Source organism: Filicampus tigris, chromosome 3 (assembly GCF_054856515.1).
Source record: "Filicampus tigris isolate MCC_2025a chromosome 3, RoL_Ftig_1.0, whole genome shotgun sequence".
NCBI classification, from domain to species: domain Eukaryota; kingdom Metazoa; phylum Chordata; class Actinopteri; order Syngnathiformes; family Syngnathidae; genus Filicampus; species Filicampus tigris.
In genome coordinates, this window is record NC_141219.1 from 8,184,705 (window position 1) to 8,206,598 (window position 21,894).

Here is a 21,894-nt window from a genome sequence, read left to right on the forward strand (position 1 = left end):
CATATGTGCATATTCTGGATCATTGGTACAATCTGACATTGTATTTCGTGTGTGTGCGTAAAATATATTTTCAACTTCATGATGTGTGCTGATGCTGGTGATAGAATCATATGCATCACTTCACATGCAGCGCTGCGATTTTACTGGTGGGTGACCACACATGCCTGTTTTCACACAAAAAGAAGCACAACAACTTGCCAGAATTTAATAATGGATGATTCCTGTGTTTGCGCAATCTGTGCCGGGAACCAAGTTGACTAATTGTCTTGAGCAAAGACATGCATACCTACTTGTAAACGTGTGATGCGCATTGTGAATTCGAAATCTATCTGCTTGTCAGTGCAAACAGCCCCAGACACATTACTGACCCAAAACCACATCATCCAGTGCAGCTAAGCTGCATTATAGCATTACGCGATTTGGCTAACTTCCATTTTTCATCCTTCTCCCCAAAAATAGAAACCCATCCATTGTGTCTGGATTCGTTTGTTTAAATACTGTAAGACCAGAAAACACGACAAAGAAATAACATAAATAACATCATATTTGTAGCCTACTTCTCTCCTGTTGGTGTAAAAGGGAGGGAGGGGGAAAGAACGGGAGAGGGAGAGACAGACAGAGAGCGAGCGAGCGAGAGAGAGAGAGAGAGAGAGAGGGAGAGGGAGAGAGAGAGGGAGAGAGAGAGAGAGAGAGAGAGCGAGAGAGAGAGAGAGAGAGAGAGAGAGAGAGAGAGAGAGAGAGAGAGAGAGAGAGAGAAAAGCGCTATGTCGGAATCTTCTTCCTTGTTCTGCCTTTTGCTTGTTTCTGCGTTTGGGATAAACTCCTTCAAATGATCTGGTACTTTGCCCTGAAAAAGTTCGCCGTTGAACAAGACTCGGAACGAGCCAGTAAAGTCTTTTATTTTGGAAGTTGCTTCAACGAAGTGGGGTTTGTTTGTTTGATTTTTTTTTTTTTTTTTTAAACGCGCGATGGCATCGCGTGTCCATCGCCTGTTCGCTCACCTCCACCTGGAGCTCCAGATGGACGAATAGCGATAAGAACAACTAGTGTGGACCGGACGACGACCTTATGAGTGTGGATACAACGGTTTCTTTTCATGTAAAATCTCGTAGCTTTTATTTTGGAGGGTCAAGTGAGGGCTCGCGCACGGCTTTGGTAGCTCCAGAGCGCACCTGTCTGACTCAACCATGCTCTCCTGTGGGAAATACTGCCTGCTTCTGGTCCTGCTCGCCAAAAGTAACCTGGCCGAACAAGGAGTCTCAAATCAAGGTGAGAACACGTGTCCTGCTCCTAATTAAGTTCGTTTAAACAACAACAAAACACACGCCGAGCCTAATTTACTGTACAGGCGTTCACCAGTCTAAAAACTAGTTTCCATTTTAGATGTGCATTCCGCCTATATACTCTACAATTAATAAATAATGCTTTATGCTATATATTCCCGCTGGGACTCGTGATTACATTAAACGATCTAGGTTTCTCCAATTCAAAAAAGGGAATCTCGTATGCAGATTCATTACAGAAAAGACACATTTATGAGAATTCTCATGGGCAGTTCTTAACTAATTACTTCATTAAAAAGCGTCTCAGGGTCTGAAATTGAATAGGCGCCAGAGGAGGCAAATGCGGTTCCTCAAACTAAAAACGAACCTTCAATTTTGGCCTGAAAACAATTGCACTTGGGTTACTTCATTTGATTATTTGGCAGCACAGCTGTTACCATGTCTACCTTACAGTCAGTCAGGTGAGGGTTCGAATCTCCATTAGACCATCACCGTGTGAAGTTTGCATGTTCTCCCTGGGCTTGTCTAGGTTTTCTCCACGCACCCCAGTTTCGTGCGTATCCCCGCAAAAACGCTTCACCGGTCAGCTGTAGGTAAATTATTATTAATATCAATTATAATTGTATTGAATTATTATTAGGATTTGTTAGTTCTGTGGTCTCGCTCAAAGTCAGCTGGGATAGTCTGCAGTTCACTCGTGACCCTAGTGAGGATAAGCGGGATAGAAGATGGATGGATGGGTAAATTTACCTGTCTACCAGCCCCTTTGTTTCTATTAAATATTTTGTAAGGTTGTGCTCGATAAAGAGTTTGTTGATGTCCACAAGGACGCTTTGACATTGTTCTCCACCTCCTAAGTCTGAGGGGCAGAGAAACATTGTTCCAATGACAGGGAGTGTGAGAGTAAACGGAAGCCTCTGGCAACTTGTCATCTCTGGCAACGCTTTGGACCTGCCTTTTCCCACCTCAAGTGCCCATTTTGTTGATATCGGACATGTTGCCTTCCGCAGTCCCGGAAGAATCCCTCACAAACTCACTTTCCAGTACCAAAAAAAAAACCCATCAGGATTTGATGTCATTCAGAGGTGGATTTGAACCCAACAAGATCATTGCACACTTTTTCGAAACGTAGGGCCAATCTCCTCTCGAAAGCATCCACTTCACACATCGACAGAGGTCAGTTTAATATCGGTCGTCGAGGGTTTGATGTTTAGGATACACATTTTCAAAGAGGACAGACAGCTCCTTTCACTAGTCAAATGTCAGAGTCTCCTTCACTTCATCTTAGTGTGCACATCACTTTATGTAAGTGCGCCGAGTTTTCCCCACAGGATGCGTGTCTGCCTGCTTGCCTGCCTGTGCTGGAGACAGGCTTGAAGGGGAGGAAAGGCATATGGGAGAAACTTGATAAAACTAACGTGAGGAGTTTCAAATGTACTCGCAAAGAGGCGATACTGACTAAGGTGCAATGAGTCTGGAATATGAAGTGGGCGAGATATATTTGGCAAAATAGCTCGGATTTAAAGTGATTAGCAAGTCAATTGTAAACGTACATACCGCGTCTTTATTTACATGTTTTTTTTTTCAAATTACACTGAAAAAAAAAAAAGAAACACTGGATGAACTTCTAAAAACGGATGTGATCCATCAGACTTATATTTTAGCTTTGACTCATGTTGATAATTCATTTCGTGCAACCTGAAATTTTTGTCCGCTGAGCTAATTTCTCAAGGTACAGCGAGCCAATTATTTGAAGTGGACCTAAATTAAAGTCATTCAGTTGGCTTTATTACTTAAGACAAATCATCTTTTTAGGTTAAATTGAAAGTTTTTACTTCATGTAAACCAGTTTTTGAATGTTGAAAAAAATAATCATTTTTAAAAATGGTCTCAAATAAAGAATGAAAGTTTTCATAATTGAATGACTTTTTTATGCAGCTTATCATCCTTACAACCGTTACACTCACATTCGCACTTGGACAATTTCTACAATGAACCTGACATGCACATTCTTGCGGGAGGAAACTGGAGTGCCGAAGCTTGGATTTGAACCCACAACCCTCTAAACTATGAGGCAGTCATCTACTGTGTGCGAACGTAATGTATATTTAAATTGAACTACCGGTAAATAAAAATGCTTTAAACATTCAGAATTTCCATACAGATTCCTAAATACTGATTCTTTTTAATATCAGATTTAAAAGCATTGACTGGTAACAAGCTCTATCTTATATGAATACTTATACTACTACTAATAATAATTGTAGGTACTATTGTCTAATCTTCCATTATGATATTTATAAATGAATATCTAACGTCAGTGAGGAACAGTTAAAACAAGCCGAATATCAACATTTTTTTTTATTGCAGTTTGTTGTGCGTCAGTAAAAGCGTGAATAAATATACAAGTCCATTGAGTGGCATGTTTGAGTGCAATGTATTTATAATTTAAAAAAAGTCATGACATGCAAAAATTATACCATGTTTGAAATTATCATGTTTATTTAAAAAAAAAAAAACATATTCCTAAATTCACTATTGCAGTAATTTCAGTACATAATATCAAAGACTAAAATGATACTTTGCTGGAATACTGTAATACTACATTAAGGTAAATATTGCAGTTCATCCCTTTTCCAGAAATATTGACTTTTATCGCTTTTAAAGGATATAGTAATGAAGCAACATTTCTTGATCACCCCCCCCAAAAAAAAATTAAAAATTCAATTAAAACACACCGAACCTCAAAGTCCAATTAAAAACACAATCGTCCCACCTAATCTTCAGCTAGGAGCAAAAAATATGGCCAAACATGGAGGGCTGTCCGTGCCTGACAGTTTACAATTAGAAGCCCTCACAGATACTCATGCGTTGCTGGCTTTATAGCGAAAGATATGCAGCAATTCAACACAGTTAAGAAACCTGCGTGTAAAAAAATGCTGTAGACTTTTGATAGGTAGTAGCACTTGCCTATAAAAAACGTACATTTCCCAAACAACCATTCCAGCCTTGTGAAAGAAGACATTCTCAAGGAGTTCAAATACATCTCATTTTACTCTGCCACAACAGACGTGTGCTTGTGTGTCTTGTTTGTGTTGTGTGTTAATATTTGTTTCTGAGCAATTTTTGTGAACCCGAGTCACTTTTATGTGTAATTTTTATTTAAGTAATTTTATTTATTGTTCCACATTTCAATGCAAATGTTAAATATTCTTGAGAATTAAGTTCATTCCTCTAAATTCCTCTAAAAAAAACATCATCAACGATACTATCATTTATCTTGATATCTTATTACCTTGTTTCTGGGAATATATTTATCGCTACAGGCGTAGATATGATATGACATGGCACGACGTGACATAAACCAGAAAACAACAGAAAAGCAACCAACATGACACACACACACACACCTGCAAGCAAACATCTGCGTGTGAAACGCTTTGCAAATGCGATGCACATGCTACATTAAAATGGCAATATGGATAAATCTATCAGAAAAGCATCACAGATGAATGGAACTGTCCAAAATATTGGAAAGAAATGAAGAATTTAAGTCATTAAAATAATCATTTTTAAAAGATTTGTCCCAAGACAGACCCAGTAAACCATTCTTCTTACAGCGCAGTTTTGTAAGCAGAACAATGCACAATAAATTTACTGCATTCTTTTGGGCTGTAACGGTTAAATCGCAAAATCGATAAAGAAAATCGATTCGGGCCGATTAATCTAATAATCGAACTCTGACATATCAACACTCACAAGCCCTATACAGAAACACCTAACAAAAGACATAACATACCTAGATCATTAGAATATACTAATTTAGATTTTAAAATGCCTTTATTTTTTTTCCATTCCAGATGCATACCACATTTTGAAAATTTAGATAAAAGTACGCGCCTGCGCCAAACATCATTGGGTATTGTGTTTGCGGACGCCTGCAGCACCACACTAGGGCACAAGCATGGTAGCGATTTTGAAAAAATCGAATCGAAAATCGGGAACTAAAATCGAATCGGAGCTTGAGTGAATCGTTACACCCCTGGTATTCTTATATCATATGAAATATATCTAGTCTAGTCTCTGTGTGTCTATTTTAGATTGTTTTTGACTAACGTAGATGGGGAAGTCCTTTGGAAAATCACGCTGGTCAGAGCAGATCAATGCCAGAGTTCAATGATCATTATCAGCGAGTGTTTCTCACAGTTAGTGATGGAAGCCGACTGCCCCACATTATCTTAGTACTTAGGGAGCCCAGATCCTCCCAATGTTATTTGAATTGATTGATCGCTCTTAAAGAATGGGGTCATTGTAGTATAAAGGATGTAATTGATTGGAGGAGGTATATAAATTGGGTGAGTGTTACCATCTTAATTGCATTGATTTTGCCCGTCTCGAACACGGGTGAGTAAAAGTTTGGCTCACTCTGAGAACAAACATTTGCAACATTCATACCGCCTCCATTTTGACTTCTTTCCTGATCACCCTCGGAGGAATGAAAGCCGGTCAGGAAACTTTTTTCGTTATTGTTCTTTGTTGACCTGGCTGTTGTGGCCTTCCTCCAGTTGACGTACTGTATACAACTATGGTTGTTGTCTGCAGAAGCATCTCATCAAGGACGTTATTGTTGTTGTGTTATTGTTTGTGGCGGTGCAAACTTGCACCGAATCATACTGAGGGATGTGTCTAATATTTTCCCCGTTCATAAAGTCAGATTAGGTTGCCAAAATATTCCAAATATCTATTGGTATATTCATTGCAAGTCATGGGACACGATGCAATGAACACATATGTGATATCGCTCTGACTGTCAATTAGAACCAAAAAATCAAAAATCTTTGGCTGCTGGGCATGTAATATCTATTAAGTAGTCATGCATTAGATACCTCGTATGTAAAATGAATAATAACTGTTTTTATCATTACTTTTCCTGCTTATACATTTTACATTTATTTTAAATAAAACAATACAGATTTGCTTTCATTTAACGTGTTTCAGAGAAATTTGGCACCTGTCAGGGATTACACCTATTTTATGTAGAATATGTACTTTTTTTTTTACAAAATTGTAAATAAATCTTAGATACTTTAATTGTGAATTATTTGCATTCAGTGCCTAAAATATGTTTTGTTTTGTTAACATAGTTTGGTATGATTAGCATCATTAGCACTACGTTTTCGGAAACCACAGCAGCCCCATCTGCCAAACATACTGCTGTTCAATAAATGTTGGATAATTTTAGTTTTCTGTCAACAACAAATTTGATAATTTATTTGTTGTATCAAAACATGCATACCTGTTATTCACATACACACTGCACAGTGCACTTTCATTGCCAGAAAATGCTCTCTCTCTCTTTCTCTCTCGTCATCATTATATATATATATATATATATATATATATATATATATATATATATATATATATATATATATATATATATATTTATATATATATATAATGATGACGATGATGATGATGAATATATCTATATATATATCTATATATATATATCTATATATATATCTATCTATCTATATCTATATATCTATATATATGTATATATTTGAATATATATATATATATATTCATCATCATCATCATCATCATCATTATATATATATATATATATAAATATATATATATATATATATATATATATATATATATATATATATATATATATTAGGGCTGTCAAATTGAAAGCATTAACTATGGAGATTAATTTAAATTTGACAGCCCTAATATGTGTGTGTACTGCCCCCCATTCAGTTTGATACTCGCTGAGTATATTTGGATTGGTGCGCAAGAGATAGTGATAGTGATCGAGACATTTGATGGGAGTTCAAGTCAAACTAATGTGATGCTTTCAAAGCATTATGAGAAATCATTGGCCCTTTTGGACTGTGACACGGCCACCCTGTCATCATACGTCAGCCGTAATTCACGGACAGAGGAACAGCGCTGGTAAGGTTTTTCTCCTAAATGCTGACTAACTGCTTCATTTAGACTAACTAAAGGTTACCAGCGCTGTTCTGCGCAACCAGGGCATTCATCCGCATTTGGAAAAAGCCAGCTGTAATGCTGGAGTGGCAGGTCATCCGAAGATGTGACTCTCCGGTCTACGATGTCAACCGCTGGAGTGGGACTAGCTTTATTGATAGAGATTGGAATTAACTGTCTGTGTTGAGACAAAGGAAATTGCACATTCCTCATATCAAATTGGCTCACAAGGCTCGGCCAGATAATGACTCTCCGCAAACCTGAGCCGTGACCAGAGAGCAGAGCTAGAGATTATTCATGTTTGTACTCCCGCGTTAAGAAAAAAATAAGTTGTTAACACAATTCTAGCCATCGAGTCCTAAACACATGATCCGCTAACGGTTAAACACGTGGATGAACACGTTTTGGAAGCGCACTTGGGTTAAGGCGAGAGTGCACCTGTGTAATTAATATAGGATTCTCTCTCCCTCCTCGTTTTTGATAAAGAAAGTGAAAATGCGTGCCGCGTTTCATTGAACAAACAGGATTTTTGAGGCCATATCACCAGGTAATTACAATCTCTATTTGCGCTCTCATTTTCTGATTGGACAGCTGATTGTTTTCGGTTTTGCTCCAGCGTGTCGCAATAACAACACAACTATCCATACGTAATGAAAACGGATGATAGTGGATTTCGTGGTTGCTATTAGCAGCTCAGAGCATTCCCGCTATCAACAGTGTAGAAACCAAGTATGGAAGAATCTCAGGACGGCATGAACTGTTTGACTACTTGTGTCGGATTCAACATCGGCAGGTGAATTAATAATCTCGATTCGCCATTACAACTGGAACATAACTCACAGGGAACTGCTGCAACTGAAAATTGCCACGAAACCTACCCTACAAGTCTAAAGAGTAACGAATCTGAGTTTGCCACCTGTGCAGCAATGACGAGGAGATGAGAAGAGACCCTGTTTGGACGCTTTGTTTCATTTTTAGCAAGAGAAACGCTCATAATTGGAACATGTGTAAATACACAAATCCCAACTGCAAATGCTGAAAATAAAGTGCTCTTATGGAAATTGAATATAAAATGTACACATAATTAAAGCACTATATTTTGTTCATCACCATTCTTTTGGCCATAATTCAATTGAATGATTGTAATTCGCAGTGATTGTCACTAGTGTAAATGCTTAAACACGCTACAATCTCACATTGAGCTGCAGGTTTGGATTTTAGAAGGCTTTTGTCTAAGCACGGATTGCATATGCGGTCCAGAGTGGCTCTGTACATTTATACTGACATGAACAGATTTATTTTTAGCGGAACGGACTCTGCTGCGTCTCGATCAGACGTAAGTGGGGCCTTTCTGAGGAATTCTACCACAGATGGCAGTGAAATGGCCTTTTCACTCACATGTGTCTGCTTAGATGACTTTTTATTGGGAAAGTCACGCCAGATTGAAGTACTTGTCTTCAATTAATGCGGTTAGCTCAACTAATATTGAATGAGAGTTGGGGTACATTGAGTCATTCTTCAACCGGTCCTATTCTTCGTATGTTACGGTCTGAGTGTTAGGCGGATACTTTAGTTGCTTGAAAATGTCTTCCGTCAGGCGCCGGCGGATGGTCGAAAATTCATATCACGGTATAAAATAAGTCCTCCATGGTAAATGTATATGTCACGATATAAACGTCAGTGTCAAAAATATAATGGAAGTGTATCTGAATTCTTTGTATAATAATTTTTGCCAAATTAAATTGATAAAAAAATTAGATATCAACTCCCAAAAAAGATGGAATGTATTTTTTATTTATTGTGCACAAAACTCAGACATTACCACCAATTAGCTTTTGTGATATTGTAAATATGTATATATATATATATAATATATAAATATATAATATACAGTATATTGATATAGGGTTGTCTTTAGGTTTCTCCTCCTAGCTGATGTGTACGATAATTTATTGATTCATTTTATATTCTTGGATATGTGCATTTAGCTGTGACATTATTTTCTGTATATAAACTTTTCAATTACCTGCTAATTTGCTGTCCATAGTTGGTTAGTCTCCGCTGTGACGTGATTACAGCCACAATTCTGTCAAAGTGTACTCTTACAACCTAAGCACTTAATCCGGTGGTTTGCGACATCATTATTAGATGGACTGGCGGTTTGCACATGCTTGCCGTTAATTACTCCTTGTCTTCCTATAATGAGAACAATGCTTGTCAGAAATGTTGCTTTATTATGGGGCCATGGAGGCGATTATCAAGGAGTACTACTCCCTGTCCCTCAGGAGACTTTTTTTCCCCTTCTCCCAACGTCCACACTGATTCTCGCGTCCCCCAGCGATGTACATGCACCGGCCGACATGGTGCGCTGTAAGGCGGCCATGTTGTTGTTTTCAAGAAAAGCGGTGTTGCCAGACTTACCTTGAAAAAGCAACTCAAGTCATTGTAGTGATTACTTGCTTTAGAAAATAACATAGTTATTTTACTGATTACTTGATTTTCGAAGTAACTAAATGCAATTACAAGTTACTCTCATAGTTACATTGAGCAGATACAGACAACCCTGCTTAGCATAAAAATGACACCTGGCTTTGCCGCTTATTTGGCAGTGCATTTTTAACGGTGACATTTAATTAAGATTTTTTTTTTTTTTAATTCATTAAAGACACCCTTTTTGACTAGGCATAATTATTTTTATTTTACGTCCTACCTGGATTTCGCTTAACATAAATTGAAGACTTGTTTTTCATTTAAAAAAGACAGTTTTCTAGACTTCACTCAACATAAACGCTTATTTTTAGTCAAATCTAAAATAAAGTCAAACTTGTTAAACTTGACATTGATCTATTAATGTTGTCATGGCAAAACTCAACATTTATAATCTACTTTGTTTATAGACTTAACGATGAAACCTGTGGACCTCCCGCAGCCACACAATCTGGTGTGACTTTCTCTTTAAGCTTGAATGCATACTGCGCTTCGATGCATTTTTTTGGGCGGGGTGACGGGGAATCATTCAAGTTAGATAAATCTCTGTCGACAGCACAGCATGTGCAACAATATATTAATTCATATCAATATTTAGGTGACACCAACTCAAAATCGTGACAGTATTTCCAGCTTGAAAGCGCAAATCTCTCCCCTACCTCCCTTTCTGTTTATGGACAGGCGAGTCGTCAAGGCGCTGAAAATGATGTATATAAATGTACATTTGAATACTGTACTCTCATAACGCATTTCACTGTGTTCAAGTTATTTCTTACGTGTGCTATAACGTATGGTTATTTGTTTATTGACTGAAGTGAGTACTCTGGTGTTAGGTGTCATCCTGTATATGATTCTTCACTGGGCATTTTACGACAAATTGGGCGTCCGTTATTCGTCATCCGTGGGTACGCTTCCGTCGCCCTTCATTTCCGGGGGGAAAAATAGTACCCGTCTATAGGTCGGTCCGCCTCTATTTTTAAATGGGCGTCCGTCGGCGAGTCCGACTAAAGTTTCACTAGCGCCTCCCCGCCCGGACGATGTTTTAAGAGAAATAGTGACTCACTGCGCTTTGGTAGCCTTTTCACAGATCTGGCCCCTCACTCAAATCTGCCCCCCAAGCAACAACAACTCACTATTTCCTCCCCGCGCTCGCCGTGGCCATCGAAGCCACAAAAAATAGACTAATGACAGACTGCAGACGGATGGCGGAATATATAAAGGTTTTTTTCCGTCAGTTTTTTTTTTTTTTTCATCTTTCGTCAACCGTCAGCAAAACGGGTGTTTGTCAGTGACGGACAAACGCCCAGCTCTGCTTCATTAATTATTACTTTTACAATGATGAAGGCACTGTGGCTAAGAAGTATGTGCTGTTTACTTAAATCTTGTCAATTCTGTCTCACTGCTTCACCGTGCAGGCAGTTGACTGCAATTACCACTATAAGAAATATAGACGTTAGCTGCCTATGGAAGTAAATGCTGTCTATAAAGCAACGGTATGTCATATTAGAAGAGTAACTGTACTGTAGTCTGATTACTTGACTGGAAAAAGTAAAGCCTTAGATTAGTTGTTACTCCAAAATGTGCACATTTGGATTAACGCGTTACTTAGTAACACGTTCCCGTTATCGCGATTGCTCGGTAAAGTCCAAATCTGTATCAATGATCAAATTCCTACCGTCTATAAGTATTCCATTTATACCACATACCCCTACTTTAATCTTTCAATCTCAATTTTTTATCATCCGATTTGGAACGATTCCCCTTGACCTCGTCACAGGAAAGTTCTTATCTTCCTGACTTTCCCCATAGATGGAATCCAGGTGTCTAGTAGAGCTGCGTTGTCCTAGACCTTCAAAAGAGCTGTTATTTCACCCTTGGTTGAATCTGTTAAGGCCGTTACGACTCGTTCTCCTGCTCATTGACAGCTTGATAAGTATTGTCTGTTCTCTTCCCATTTTGTCGTTTCCATTTCTCTTCTCTTTAACTTCCCCATCCAACCTCTTTTGCACTCACCCTCTTCGTTTTTTTGCCGCACTCCTGCCGCTCACTGTGTTTGTCCCGCCGTGCTCTTGCTCTTTCTTCTCCATTTTACATGACTTTCTCTCTCTCGCTGCTCTGCTCTTTCCAGTGATTCTTTTGGACACCACAGCAGTGCTGGGGGAACTGGACTGGAAAACCTATCCTATCAATGGGGTGAGTTATATTAGCATTGACTCATATAAGAATGAAATTTGAGTTGAAAACTCAATGGACTATAATCTATTAATAAATATAGGTGACTACCTGCAAAAAAGCTCCCCCTTTTATGGCAATTGATAGCCTGTAAACAAACTAACGCTGGGATGTCTGATGGTCATCTGAACTTGCACTATGTGTTGTACATCAAGAGCAGGCAAAACATCAAGGTGACCTCCCCCCTTCTCTCTGCAGGCAATGATTTAGATGAAACATTTGCAGAATATCACATGGCGTATCATTCATCTCTAAACAGCAGATCTTATGAAGCAAAATCCATCAGATAGTGATGCAACGCAACATCCAAACAGCGAGCCGTCTTAGATTCAGCTGATTCAGGAGATACTGCAGAGTTGATGACTTTTATCTTCTAGCATAATGTTATCATCATGTGTACAAGGCTCAAAGTATACTCTTTTTTTTTCTTTGCGGAGCAGTTTTGCAAATCAATGACCTCAGTTGAGGAGCAACTTTTTAATTTTTTGGAGCAATTGTTTTGCAGGTTAACCCCACGGACCTGAAGGAAGGCTATCAAAATATAACACTAGAAGAAGTGTACCGTTGGTTTTCTTTTTTATATAATCAACTGTTCTAATTTCTTAAATTTACATTATGTTTGGCAGAAAAATATAAATTTTAGTTTAAACTTAGTATTTATGAATGGGTTGTGTATGGGTTTTTAGCAAAGTCAAATTGATTTTGAAAAATTCTTCTGTAATATAATTTAGAGAACATGTATCGTGCAGACCTCATAAGTCAAAATCAAAACTCAGGACTCTACTGTGAAAACAAATAATGCTTTATTATATAATAATTTGCCTGCTCTTTTGCTATTCAAAGTTGGATGCTCTCCACTTTAACGCAGTTCCTGCCAAACTTTTGTGAAAAGTGTACTTAATCACCCAAGCACTTAATTCGGGTGTTCAATCGTAGGTTATCTTAGCAATTAGCATTACTTCTCAGTCTTTCCTCATCATCCCTTTCTGAGAACGATAATTGTCAGAGGTGCGTTTTATTCGCTGCCATGGAGACGATGGCTCATGATTTAATAGCGACTCAACAATGTGTTTAGACGCACTAGCTAGCCAGCCGAAGCTCATTGCTAGCTAGATGGTGTGAGGTAAATAGCCACGACCTCCGAACACTCGCACGTAGGTGATGTGAGCGCGTCCATCCCAGTGAAGCTTTTGGGGACCATCTCGTCAGTTCAATAATCGGAAAAGTCACAAGTCTGTGACTCTTAGTTTTGCTATTCAATGTCTTTTGATGTGGCTCAAAATGCTAAGTTTGATTTGCAAACCGTGATGCACAAGTCTTGGTACATGTAAATGTAATATTCACTCACTGGTTACTACAGATACGCATGCACAGTGTAATAATATCAAATACAAACATTTTAGCATGAATGATGAATTTATGCTCCACAAACTGATGAGACAACGAGGTACACCTGGACAAGAAACAAGCGGATGGAGGGAGCTGACAGGTTGACGTAAGGGCCTGATGAGAGCAGGTGGAAACAAAAACCTAATGAGAAAGACAAGACATGAAAAGAAGCACACAAGGAAAACATGACAAAACACAATCCAATCAAAACAAAGTCAACAAATCATGACACATGGAACAAATGGAATTCAGGAGCCACTATTGGGGCTTTTTGTTTATCTTTTCATTCTATTTCGGCTTGGACCTGCTGAAGATGAGTTAAGTTCTTGTAAATGGATGCACAGTTCTACTTTTGATTGTGGACGTATGGTATTGAGAAAAAGAAAATCAACAAAAGCATAAACGCGTTACCATGCTTTTACCCAGATCCTCGCTATCATTTAATGGGTTCGTCTTTGGCTTACAGGTGTACTTAATGATATTCAGAAGGATTTAGGACACACCACATTTATAGACATTTTTTCCATGTACGCATTATAGTGTGAAATTTGCACTGTGAATAATAGCAAAGGTCCATTTTTTTACGCCATCACAATTGCAACATATTAACACCATTATATTCATATATGAGTTAGATTTGACTCTGTATTCACTCACCAATATAAACCACACTTATCCTCACACTTACTATAAAATGCACAATATAAATACTCTGTACATGTTTGAAACATAAAAACAGAATAAAAGCTCCTTGGCATGTAAATCTTTCTTTGGTAGGCTTGGAAAAAGCTAAGCTTAATGAGAAATCACAGTTGATTTCATTCTCATCAACGTATGAGATGAAAATGCAACCATCGGCATGGAGCAGCAGTAATTTTTCTAAAATGTCAGGTCTAATTTAGGGCATGAAATGATAGCTGAACATTTTGTGCTCTTGGCTTTTATTAAAAAAAAAAAAAAAGTATTAAATCCTTTGCAGCAAAGCCAAGATGAAGTAACAACATACAGAAAGGAATTGTGGCCAATGCTGCAACCACCTTGGAAAAACTTCTCTCCAAAAAACAACTCAGGAGCTTTGGTGGATAACGTTGGCTGTAATTGGTTGAGCAATAACACAAAACGTCACTACGCAGATTCACATCAAATCAATAATTCATCACAACTGCAGAAATGTAACGTTATTTTCATAATCCTTCTCTCTCTCTAGCCTGTAGGGAGACGATGACAAATTGGGCTGTTGTAATTTAAATCTCACTGCTATTTGCCAGGTTGACTTTCTCTTCTGTTGTTATTGATACACCCACTGTATGTGTGTGTTGTGCGTGTGTGTGAGAGTATTTGTTAAACTGAACATGCATATTAACTCATACATATACTCTTTATCAATTAAATGTCTAACATCTTAATCACATTTTTGCATAATTAGGTTTCTGATTCATAATCTGCCAAAGTTCACATTTTCTATCTATCTTGCCATGATGGTGACGCTTCTCATATTAACGCAACACAAATTTAATTGTAGTGCTTAAGAGGATGAACCACGATAATAATAAGCTATTGTATGTTTTTGGCTGCTGTCACAATTGGTGTGGTTAAGATGAACATGATTGACATCAAGTCTTATTCGTTTAAACAACATTATCACATTGACAATGCCACTATGTTCAATTTTCATACCAAGTTTCAAAACATCAAAAAAAGACTATTGTGTGTGGCTTTAAAGTGGAAGTCAACGCAAATATTTTTTTTTCAAGAATACATTGTATGCTAGCCCACTAGTTGAAACAGGGCATTGTGATAAATATTGCGTTTGTGGAATAAGTGTTAATCCCCTCGTTTTTAGCCATCTCCGGGGGCGGCCATTTTGTCTTCTGTCGACTGAAAACGACATCACAACTGCTCACAACGACCAATCATGGTTCAGATTCAGAAAACAGGTCAGCCGTGATTGGTCATTGTGAACAGTTGTGATGTCATTTTCAGTCGACATAAGACAAAATGGCCGCCCCCAGAGATGGCTAAAAACGAGTGCATTTTGCTGCTTAAATTATATTCCACAAACGTAAAATGAAATGCCGTGTTTCAACTACTGGCCCTGCTGGGAACATATTCTTGAAAAAATATGTTTGGGTTGTCTTCCGCTTTAAAGCTCCATCTCATCCACTTTTTAGCCCGGAAGAAATTCTCTTCTGTTTGAGCTCAGTTGTCAAAGACGCCTTTCACAAGCTGTATCCAGGCCCACTGGGAGAAAAAAAAAAGTGCATCGGGAAGAGTTAGAAAGTTGCCACGGTGTGTAGAAAGTTTGTAGTGTTTCAATGTTTGCACAATGATCGGACTTAACGATTGCTTCCGGATGCCACAAAGAAGTCGCGGAAGAGCACCTTGAATTTGAGACCACATTTAAGGCAGTGTGCCAGCGAGAACATGAAGGTGTCAGAAAGCAATCTGCTAGAACAGTGGCGCCTTGTCTAAATGGAATTAATTCCACATCATGGAGTGCTAACAACTCGGAAGCCCATTTTCCAATTCATGGCGCCGAACCATTGGCAAAATCATGCTAACGCTCTCAAGGTATCCTGACTCGTTCACAAAAGCTGGCCTCTAAATAAAAAGATTGATTAACATCTTGGCAAAATAAATCTGTTAAAACTGGTAGACACACTCGTGTCCTGTCACATGTTGCAAGAAAAAGCCACACACTAGGATGCGCTGCAGTGGTAGTGAACTGCATATTATGAATTAAATAAAAATGTCAAATAACGCTCTAAAAGAAAACAATAAAAATGATCTTTGCAAAAAAAAAAAAGGGGGGGGGAAAATAAGTTGTTAGTTGTTGTATTGGATTTGATGTGTGAGTGAGTGAGCGTGCGTGTGCACGCGTGTGTGCGCGTATGTGCGTAACAGTTAATAGGCTCTGTGATTAGTTGGTGCATATCTGATGCAGCCCATCTTTCAGACTAGGTGCCGGAATTGTTTTTTTTTCCCTTCCTTTTTGAACTATGTCACATCCCAAGGGTGCATTTTAGAATGCTGAAGAACATAGAATAACAAATCATAGTGATTTTCTGTTTGAGAGCATAATGGAACTCACATTAGTTTATGCTGAGTTTATGCAAAGTATGAAACCCTATGCAAGTTACTGTTTTTACCACAAAATCAATAAGTAGGACACTAAATTTCAGATAGCTACTGTATATATAATGTCAAATTTTCAAAATGTACTAAGAGTGATTTTATTTGATTTGCAAAAGTGTCTGGTAATCTGTGCGTAGAGACAACTGTCACTCAGTCTGACTATTTTCATCTCTTCATCACAAGGTAGTAAAACAGACAGATAAGACTCTCAAGGTGGGAAAAAGCTTGCATGGTGAGAAAGGGAAAGTATTTAACAGTTAGTGAGACAAGCAGCTGATGTGTTTCAACCCCTGCAGTGATACACATGACATAAAGCTTAGAAGACACTTTTTTTTAATCATTATGTCACAGTTACCACAATTAAAATGTTATTCCATTCACTAAACACATTTGGAAAGTCGGCAGCACTTAGTGAAGGAAGCTAACTTCAATTCAAACTTTATTTATGCCTCTGCAGTTTGTGTCAACATAAAAAAAACTTGCACATGTGCATATCTGCAACATAAAAATAGTTGATATACCCACAAAAGTCATTCTGTGTCAGGGTTAGGGTTAGGGTTAGGGTTAATATTGCATTTGTGGAATAAGAGTCAATCCACCCAATTCACAAAAAAAGGGTGGATTTGCTGCTTAATTTATATTCCATGAACGCAAAATTAATCAGAATACCTTGTTTCAACTGGTGGGCCTGCTGGGAACATATTTTTGAAAAAAATGTGTATGGGTTGATTTCCGCTTTAAATAACCATTTAATTGTTATTTGATTAAAAACTTTGATACACTTGTAAAGTGTTTAATTCCACAAATACTGTATATCATAGCTACGGGTTCAATCTCAACTGCGCTTTGGGAATAGCATTCAAGCAGCAGTGTGAAGATATTTCTTGCAATGCCTACAAAAAGCACCAAAGTAATAGTCGCCAAAAGTGTCCTTTTATCTTACTGTAATGAGTGTGTTCCATGATCAACTCTTCATGGGAAAATTTCTCTGCAGTTTTGCGACATATCACAAGAGTTTGTCATATTTATCATATGATGCCTCGCAAGATTACGATCGAGAGAAACGCATGGCTAGCATATAAATTCGATCCGGTGGAGGACACATCAGTTACAGGCCGCAGATTTCAATTGATGCTGCCATTTTACAAGTGAGATACCCCCCCCCCCCCCAGGATGATTTTTTTCATGAGCTACTCACACCGGTGTAACCTTCAAGTCTCATCTCACTGAAAGACAAATCAGTGAATAAATGATAAAATAAAATACTAAAAAATGAGTTACCATGTATTTCTGAGCCCATTTTAAACATTTATCCGTGTGAGCATTGGGGGAGGGGGGTAGAATATAATTTTATTCATGACGGCAAGTCTTCAGAGGATCCTGCATCGAGAGGTTCTTAGGACAATAGAGACACCGTAGCGTCAATTACCTGACCTGCTTACTGCTCATCCGTGGCTTTTCGACAGCTGCTCTCTATATACGAAGCATTTGCCCGGCAGATACTTTTCCTAATGCACTTTTATCCGAACACAGAGAGGAGGATGATTTTCTTTATATATATATGATAGTATGCAGTCCATTCCATGATACTCTCCACATTGAGATAAGGTTTTGATATTGGTGTGCTGTGATATTTTTGCTACACTCATGGTGTTGTGTCTTCCTCCCCCCCTAAAATCAACTTTGGGTTCATCTGTCCACAGAATATTTGGCCGATAGTGCTGTGGAACATTCAAGTGCTCTTTCGCAAACTTCAAACGTGCAGCAATGTTTCATTTTAGACACAACGTCTGTTTCCTTTATGTTCTCCCATGAACCTCATTCTTGTTTAATGTTCGACATACAGTATGGTAGATTTGTCAACAGAGACATTGGCATGTTCCAGTGATTTCTGTAAGTCAGATTTTTTTATGTTGATGGCCAGCAGGTATGATGCATAAGACTCTGCCTTGCAAAAAATAACAAGTAAAAAGCAAACCAGAACAGGGAGAAATGAACAGAATATAACAAAACCATACTCAAAAGAACTCAAACTCAAGTGTCTATTGCCATTTGATTCTACATCCGTAGTTTAGAACACAATGATTGTGTGCTCCCAAACCCCCCCAAAAAAGAGTGTCTGGTGCAACAACCCAACTCACACATAGACAGAGAGGCATTCTATCAATAAACATTTGATTTTATGAACACACAATGTTGAAGCAGAGCAGACAAATAAGATCTGGCTGATGTAACATCTTGAAAAAATTGTTGAAAGTGACTCGGAATAATGTTTTTATACTACTACAGAAATTATATAAGGGAGGCGCGTGGGTTGAACATTTCCAAAAACAAGGTTACTCCTGACTGCATCTAGAGAGGCATCTCCCAAATATAATTTGACTAAAAGAGTAATTATCTGAATGATTGTGTGTGTCTATCTATCCAGACGAAAATGCATGAGGTTGCACTGTACATCAGTGAAAACAGGCCAAAACTTGGGCGTGATAGGCAAGGCCTTGGCAAATGACTCCCGGATGGCTTTTTGAGCAAATTGTTCTCCACCATCTGTTGTGTCAAGAGGGTAAGCAGTGCACCGTTTAAACTGTGCAAAGGGGGTTCTGGTGCACTTCTGACCTCGACTCAGGACATTTTGAGTTGGTGTGCTGAATATTTCTAAGGCTTCCTCAAATCCACCATCACGCCTTCTTATGTGGAAGCTGACTGTGGAGACTCTAAGGGCGGGCTTTGCTACCTCTGGGGTTGAAGTCACTGTGGGTTAAAAAGATCTTCTGTGGCTGGGCCTGGTGTTTCTTAAGGCTCTAGATGTGGGCCTCTGAAACTTTGAGTAGACTTCGGGAACAGTGCCTCTAGAGTGGCTAACTTTGGTGGTGACCAAAGAGTGCGTTCCAAATACCGGGGCACCGCACTCATGAGCTTCCATGGTAAAGTCTATTCAGTAGTTCTGGAGAGAAGGGTCCGTGAGTAAGTCTATTCTCAGATTCAAGAGGGATTTTGTGGTTTTTGTTCTGGCTGTGGAACAGTGGACCAGGGTTCAGGAGGGTGCATAGGAAATCGCACAACCAGTCTACATGTGCTTTGTGGACTTGGAGAAGGCGTTCAACCATGTCCCCCGAGGAATCCTGAACTGGAACCCCTTATGTGGTCTATTCGGTCCCTGTACATCTGCAGTCAGAGTTTGGTTCAGATCCTGGTGGACTTTGGGCAAGAGATGAGGAGCACTCAGTAAAAAGGTGTACCTCCACATTTTTGTCAATACAGTCTACTTTGTCTGCATATAGTCCTCACAGAAATAAGACACCATACTTTTTCAATATAGAAAATTCAACAACACCAACACCAAACCTACAGTCCGTGAAGATGCCATTTTTCTTTCAGAAAGTGATTAAATCCCCCCAAAAAGAAGCTCTTTTGATATATTTTCTGTTCTTTGCATAGTTAAAGCATCCAGCCCATTCTGTTTTTTTTCTTTTTTTTCCAGTGGGATGCAATCACCGAGATGGATGAACAGAACAGACCAATTCACACCTTCCAAGTTTGCCATGTAATGGAGCTAAACCAAAACAACTGGCTTCGATCTGGATGGATACAGCGACAAGCAGCACAGAGGGTCTGGGCTGCTTTACACTCTCAATATATCCTCAATGTTCGTTTATCAGAAAGTATGGTTCAGGTTGGTGGTCTGTGAAATTAATCAGAGAACCAACGTTGGCCGGGTGTGTCACAGTGTGTCACATTACCATTTCATACACTCATACATACATTCATACACGTACTGTAATTGTGTCGCTTAGAAATTCATAAATGCTGTAGTAGGACATTGAAAATATAAACTCCAAGCAGGGCAGGCAGACTTCCAAGTAATGTATCAGAAAACAGATTATGCAAGCCTATGCCATATACAGGTTCATCAATAAACATAATTTTAAATCATTCATGGCACAGGAAGTCTTCCCTAATGAAGTACAGCCCAGCTTGATTGAAACTTAGCTGTATCACACACTTTTACACTTTTAGCCTTTAAAGATAAGGAAAATGAATCATTTTCTATACCTCCAATATTTTTTTTTTATACTTTTCCTAGAAATATTAGTTTTAAAGTGATAAATAATCTTGTGGTGATTTTCTATGAACTTATTCACATTTCCCTGTAGGTTTATGTGGAGCTTCGTTTCACTCTGAGAGACTGCAACTCCATTCCTTGGGTGTCTGGCACCTGTAAGGAAACCTTCAACCTTTTCTACCTACAGACAAACGAACCGTTGCCTTCAGGGACACGTTTTCGGCCCACTGACTATGCCAAGGTTAGTATCTCCAAAAAGGCTAAAGATCTTGTGTAAAAAAAAAAAATAAAAAAATAAAAAATCCCGGATTGTTCTAATGAAGTACTTATGATCACTTCAAGGTTGACACCATTGCGGCGGATGAGAGTTTTACTCAGACAGATCTTGGCGATCGCGTTCTCCGCCTCAACACTGAAATCAGGGAGGTGGGGCCATTGACTCAGAGGGGTTTCTATTTGGCCTTCCAGGATGTTGGCGCTTGTATTGCTCTTGTCTCTGTCAAGGTCAGTAGAAAGCAGTGAGCAGGGCCACTGCTATGAAATTTTCCTTTTTATTTGCCTTGCGTGGCCGACTGACCTACCTATTGAACTGTTTACACTAGGTATTCTACAAACGCTGCCCGTCGACTATGCGGAATCTGGCGGTATTTCCCGACACTGTACCACATAGGGACTCTTCCTCTCTGGTGGAGGTTATCGGTGCCTGTGTTGAAAACGCAGAAGAGAAAGACACGCCAAAATTGTACTGTGGTGCTGATGGAGACTGGTTGGTGCCACTGGGTCACTGCGTATGCAGCATTGGCCATGAGGAAATGGACGGCCACTGCCAGAGTAAGAACTAGTGTTTGCATTTTTGTTTATTTGTACTCCTATTGATTCACTTTGCAAGAACAATGTGGTATTCGACAATGCTTATTTTCTTACAAATGCTTCGGAACATCCGTAAGCACATCTGAGTGTCAAAATAATTATTAATGCATTGACTATTTACAGTCATATAAAAACACAATTCGAATCATAACATAATCATTAGATATTATATTTATTTTTGTTCTATTTTTATACAGTCTTGTTTCGAAGAAACATTTATCCAGAAAAGTCAAAAACAGATTCATGAAGTTCTTGCAAATTGTAAATTTCCAAGCGCTTGCCGGCTGGTCCTATGAGAAAAGGTAAAGGCTCCTGGTCTTCATTTGAGGACATGTGACTGGATAGACTTAAGCCAGGTATACATATTCCAATTTTTAAAATGTTAAAAAATGTTAATGAATCATGAATTACAGTACATCTACACCTGTTTAC

General features: G+C 38.7%; 1 protein-coding gene across 3 annotated transcripts in view; it reads left to right on the forward strand.

The window, feature by feature from the left end:
• Window positions 1–766: 766 nt before the first annotated feature.
• The window catches only part of LOC147149758 (ephrin type-A receptor 6-like), a 49,644-nt gene continuing 28,516 nt past the window's right edge, over window positions 767–21,894 (forward strand). Inside the window, exons 1-7 of one of the 3 annotated variants that reach the window (XM_086024848.1) lie at window positions 767–1,269; window positions 11,583–11,706; window positions 11,902–11,966; window positions 20,011–20,139; window positions 20,684–20,833; window positions 20,935–21,096; window positions 21,195–21,423. In XM_086024848.1, the coding sequence (XP_085880974.1) occupies window positions 1,069–1,269; window positions 11,583–11,706; window positions 11,902–11,966; window positions 20,011–20,139; window positions 20,684–20,833; window positions 20,935–21,096; window positions 21,195–21,423 (1,060 nt within the window). In that variant the 5' untranslated portion in view covers window positions 767–1,068. The remainder of the gene's footprint in view (window positions 1,270–11,582; window positions 11,707–11,901; window positions 11,967–20,010; window positions 20,140–20,683; window positions 20,834–20,934; window positions 21,097–21,194; window positions 21,424–21,894) is intronic. The other 2 variants (XM_086024849.1, XM_086024850.1) reach the window with 2 other exon arrangements.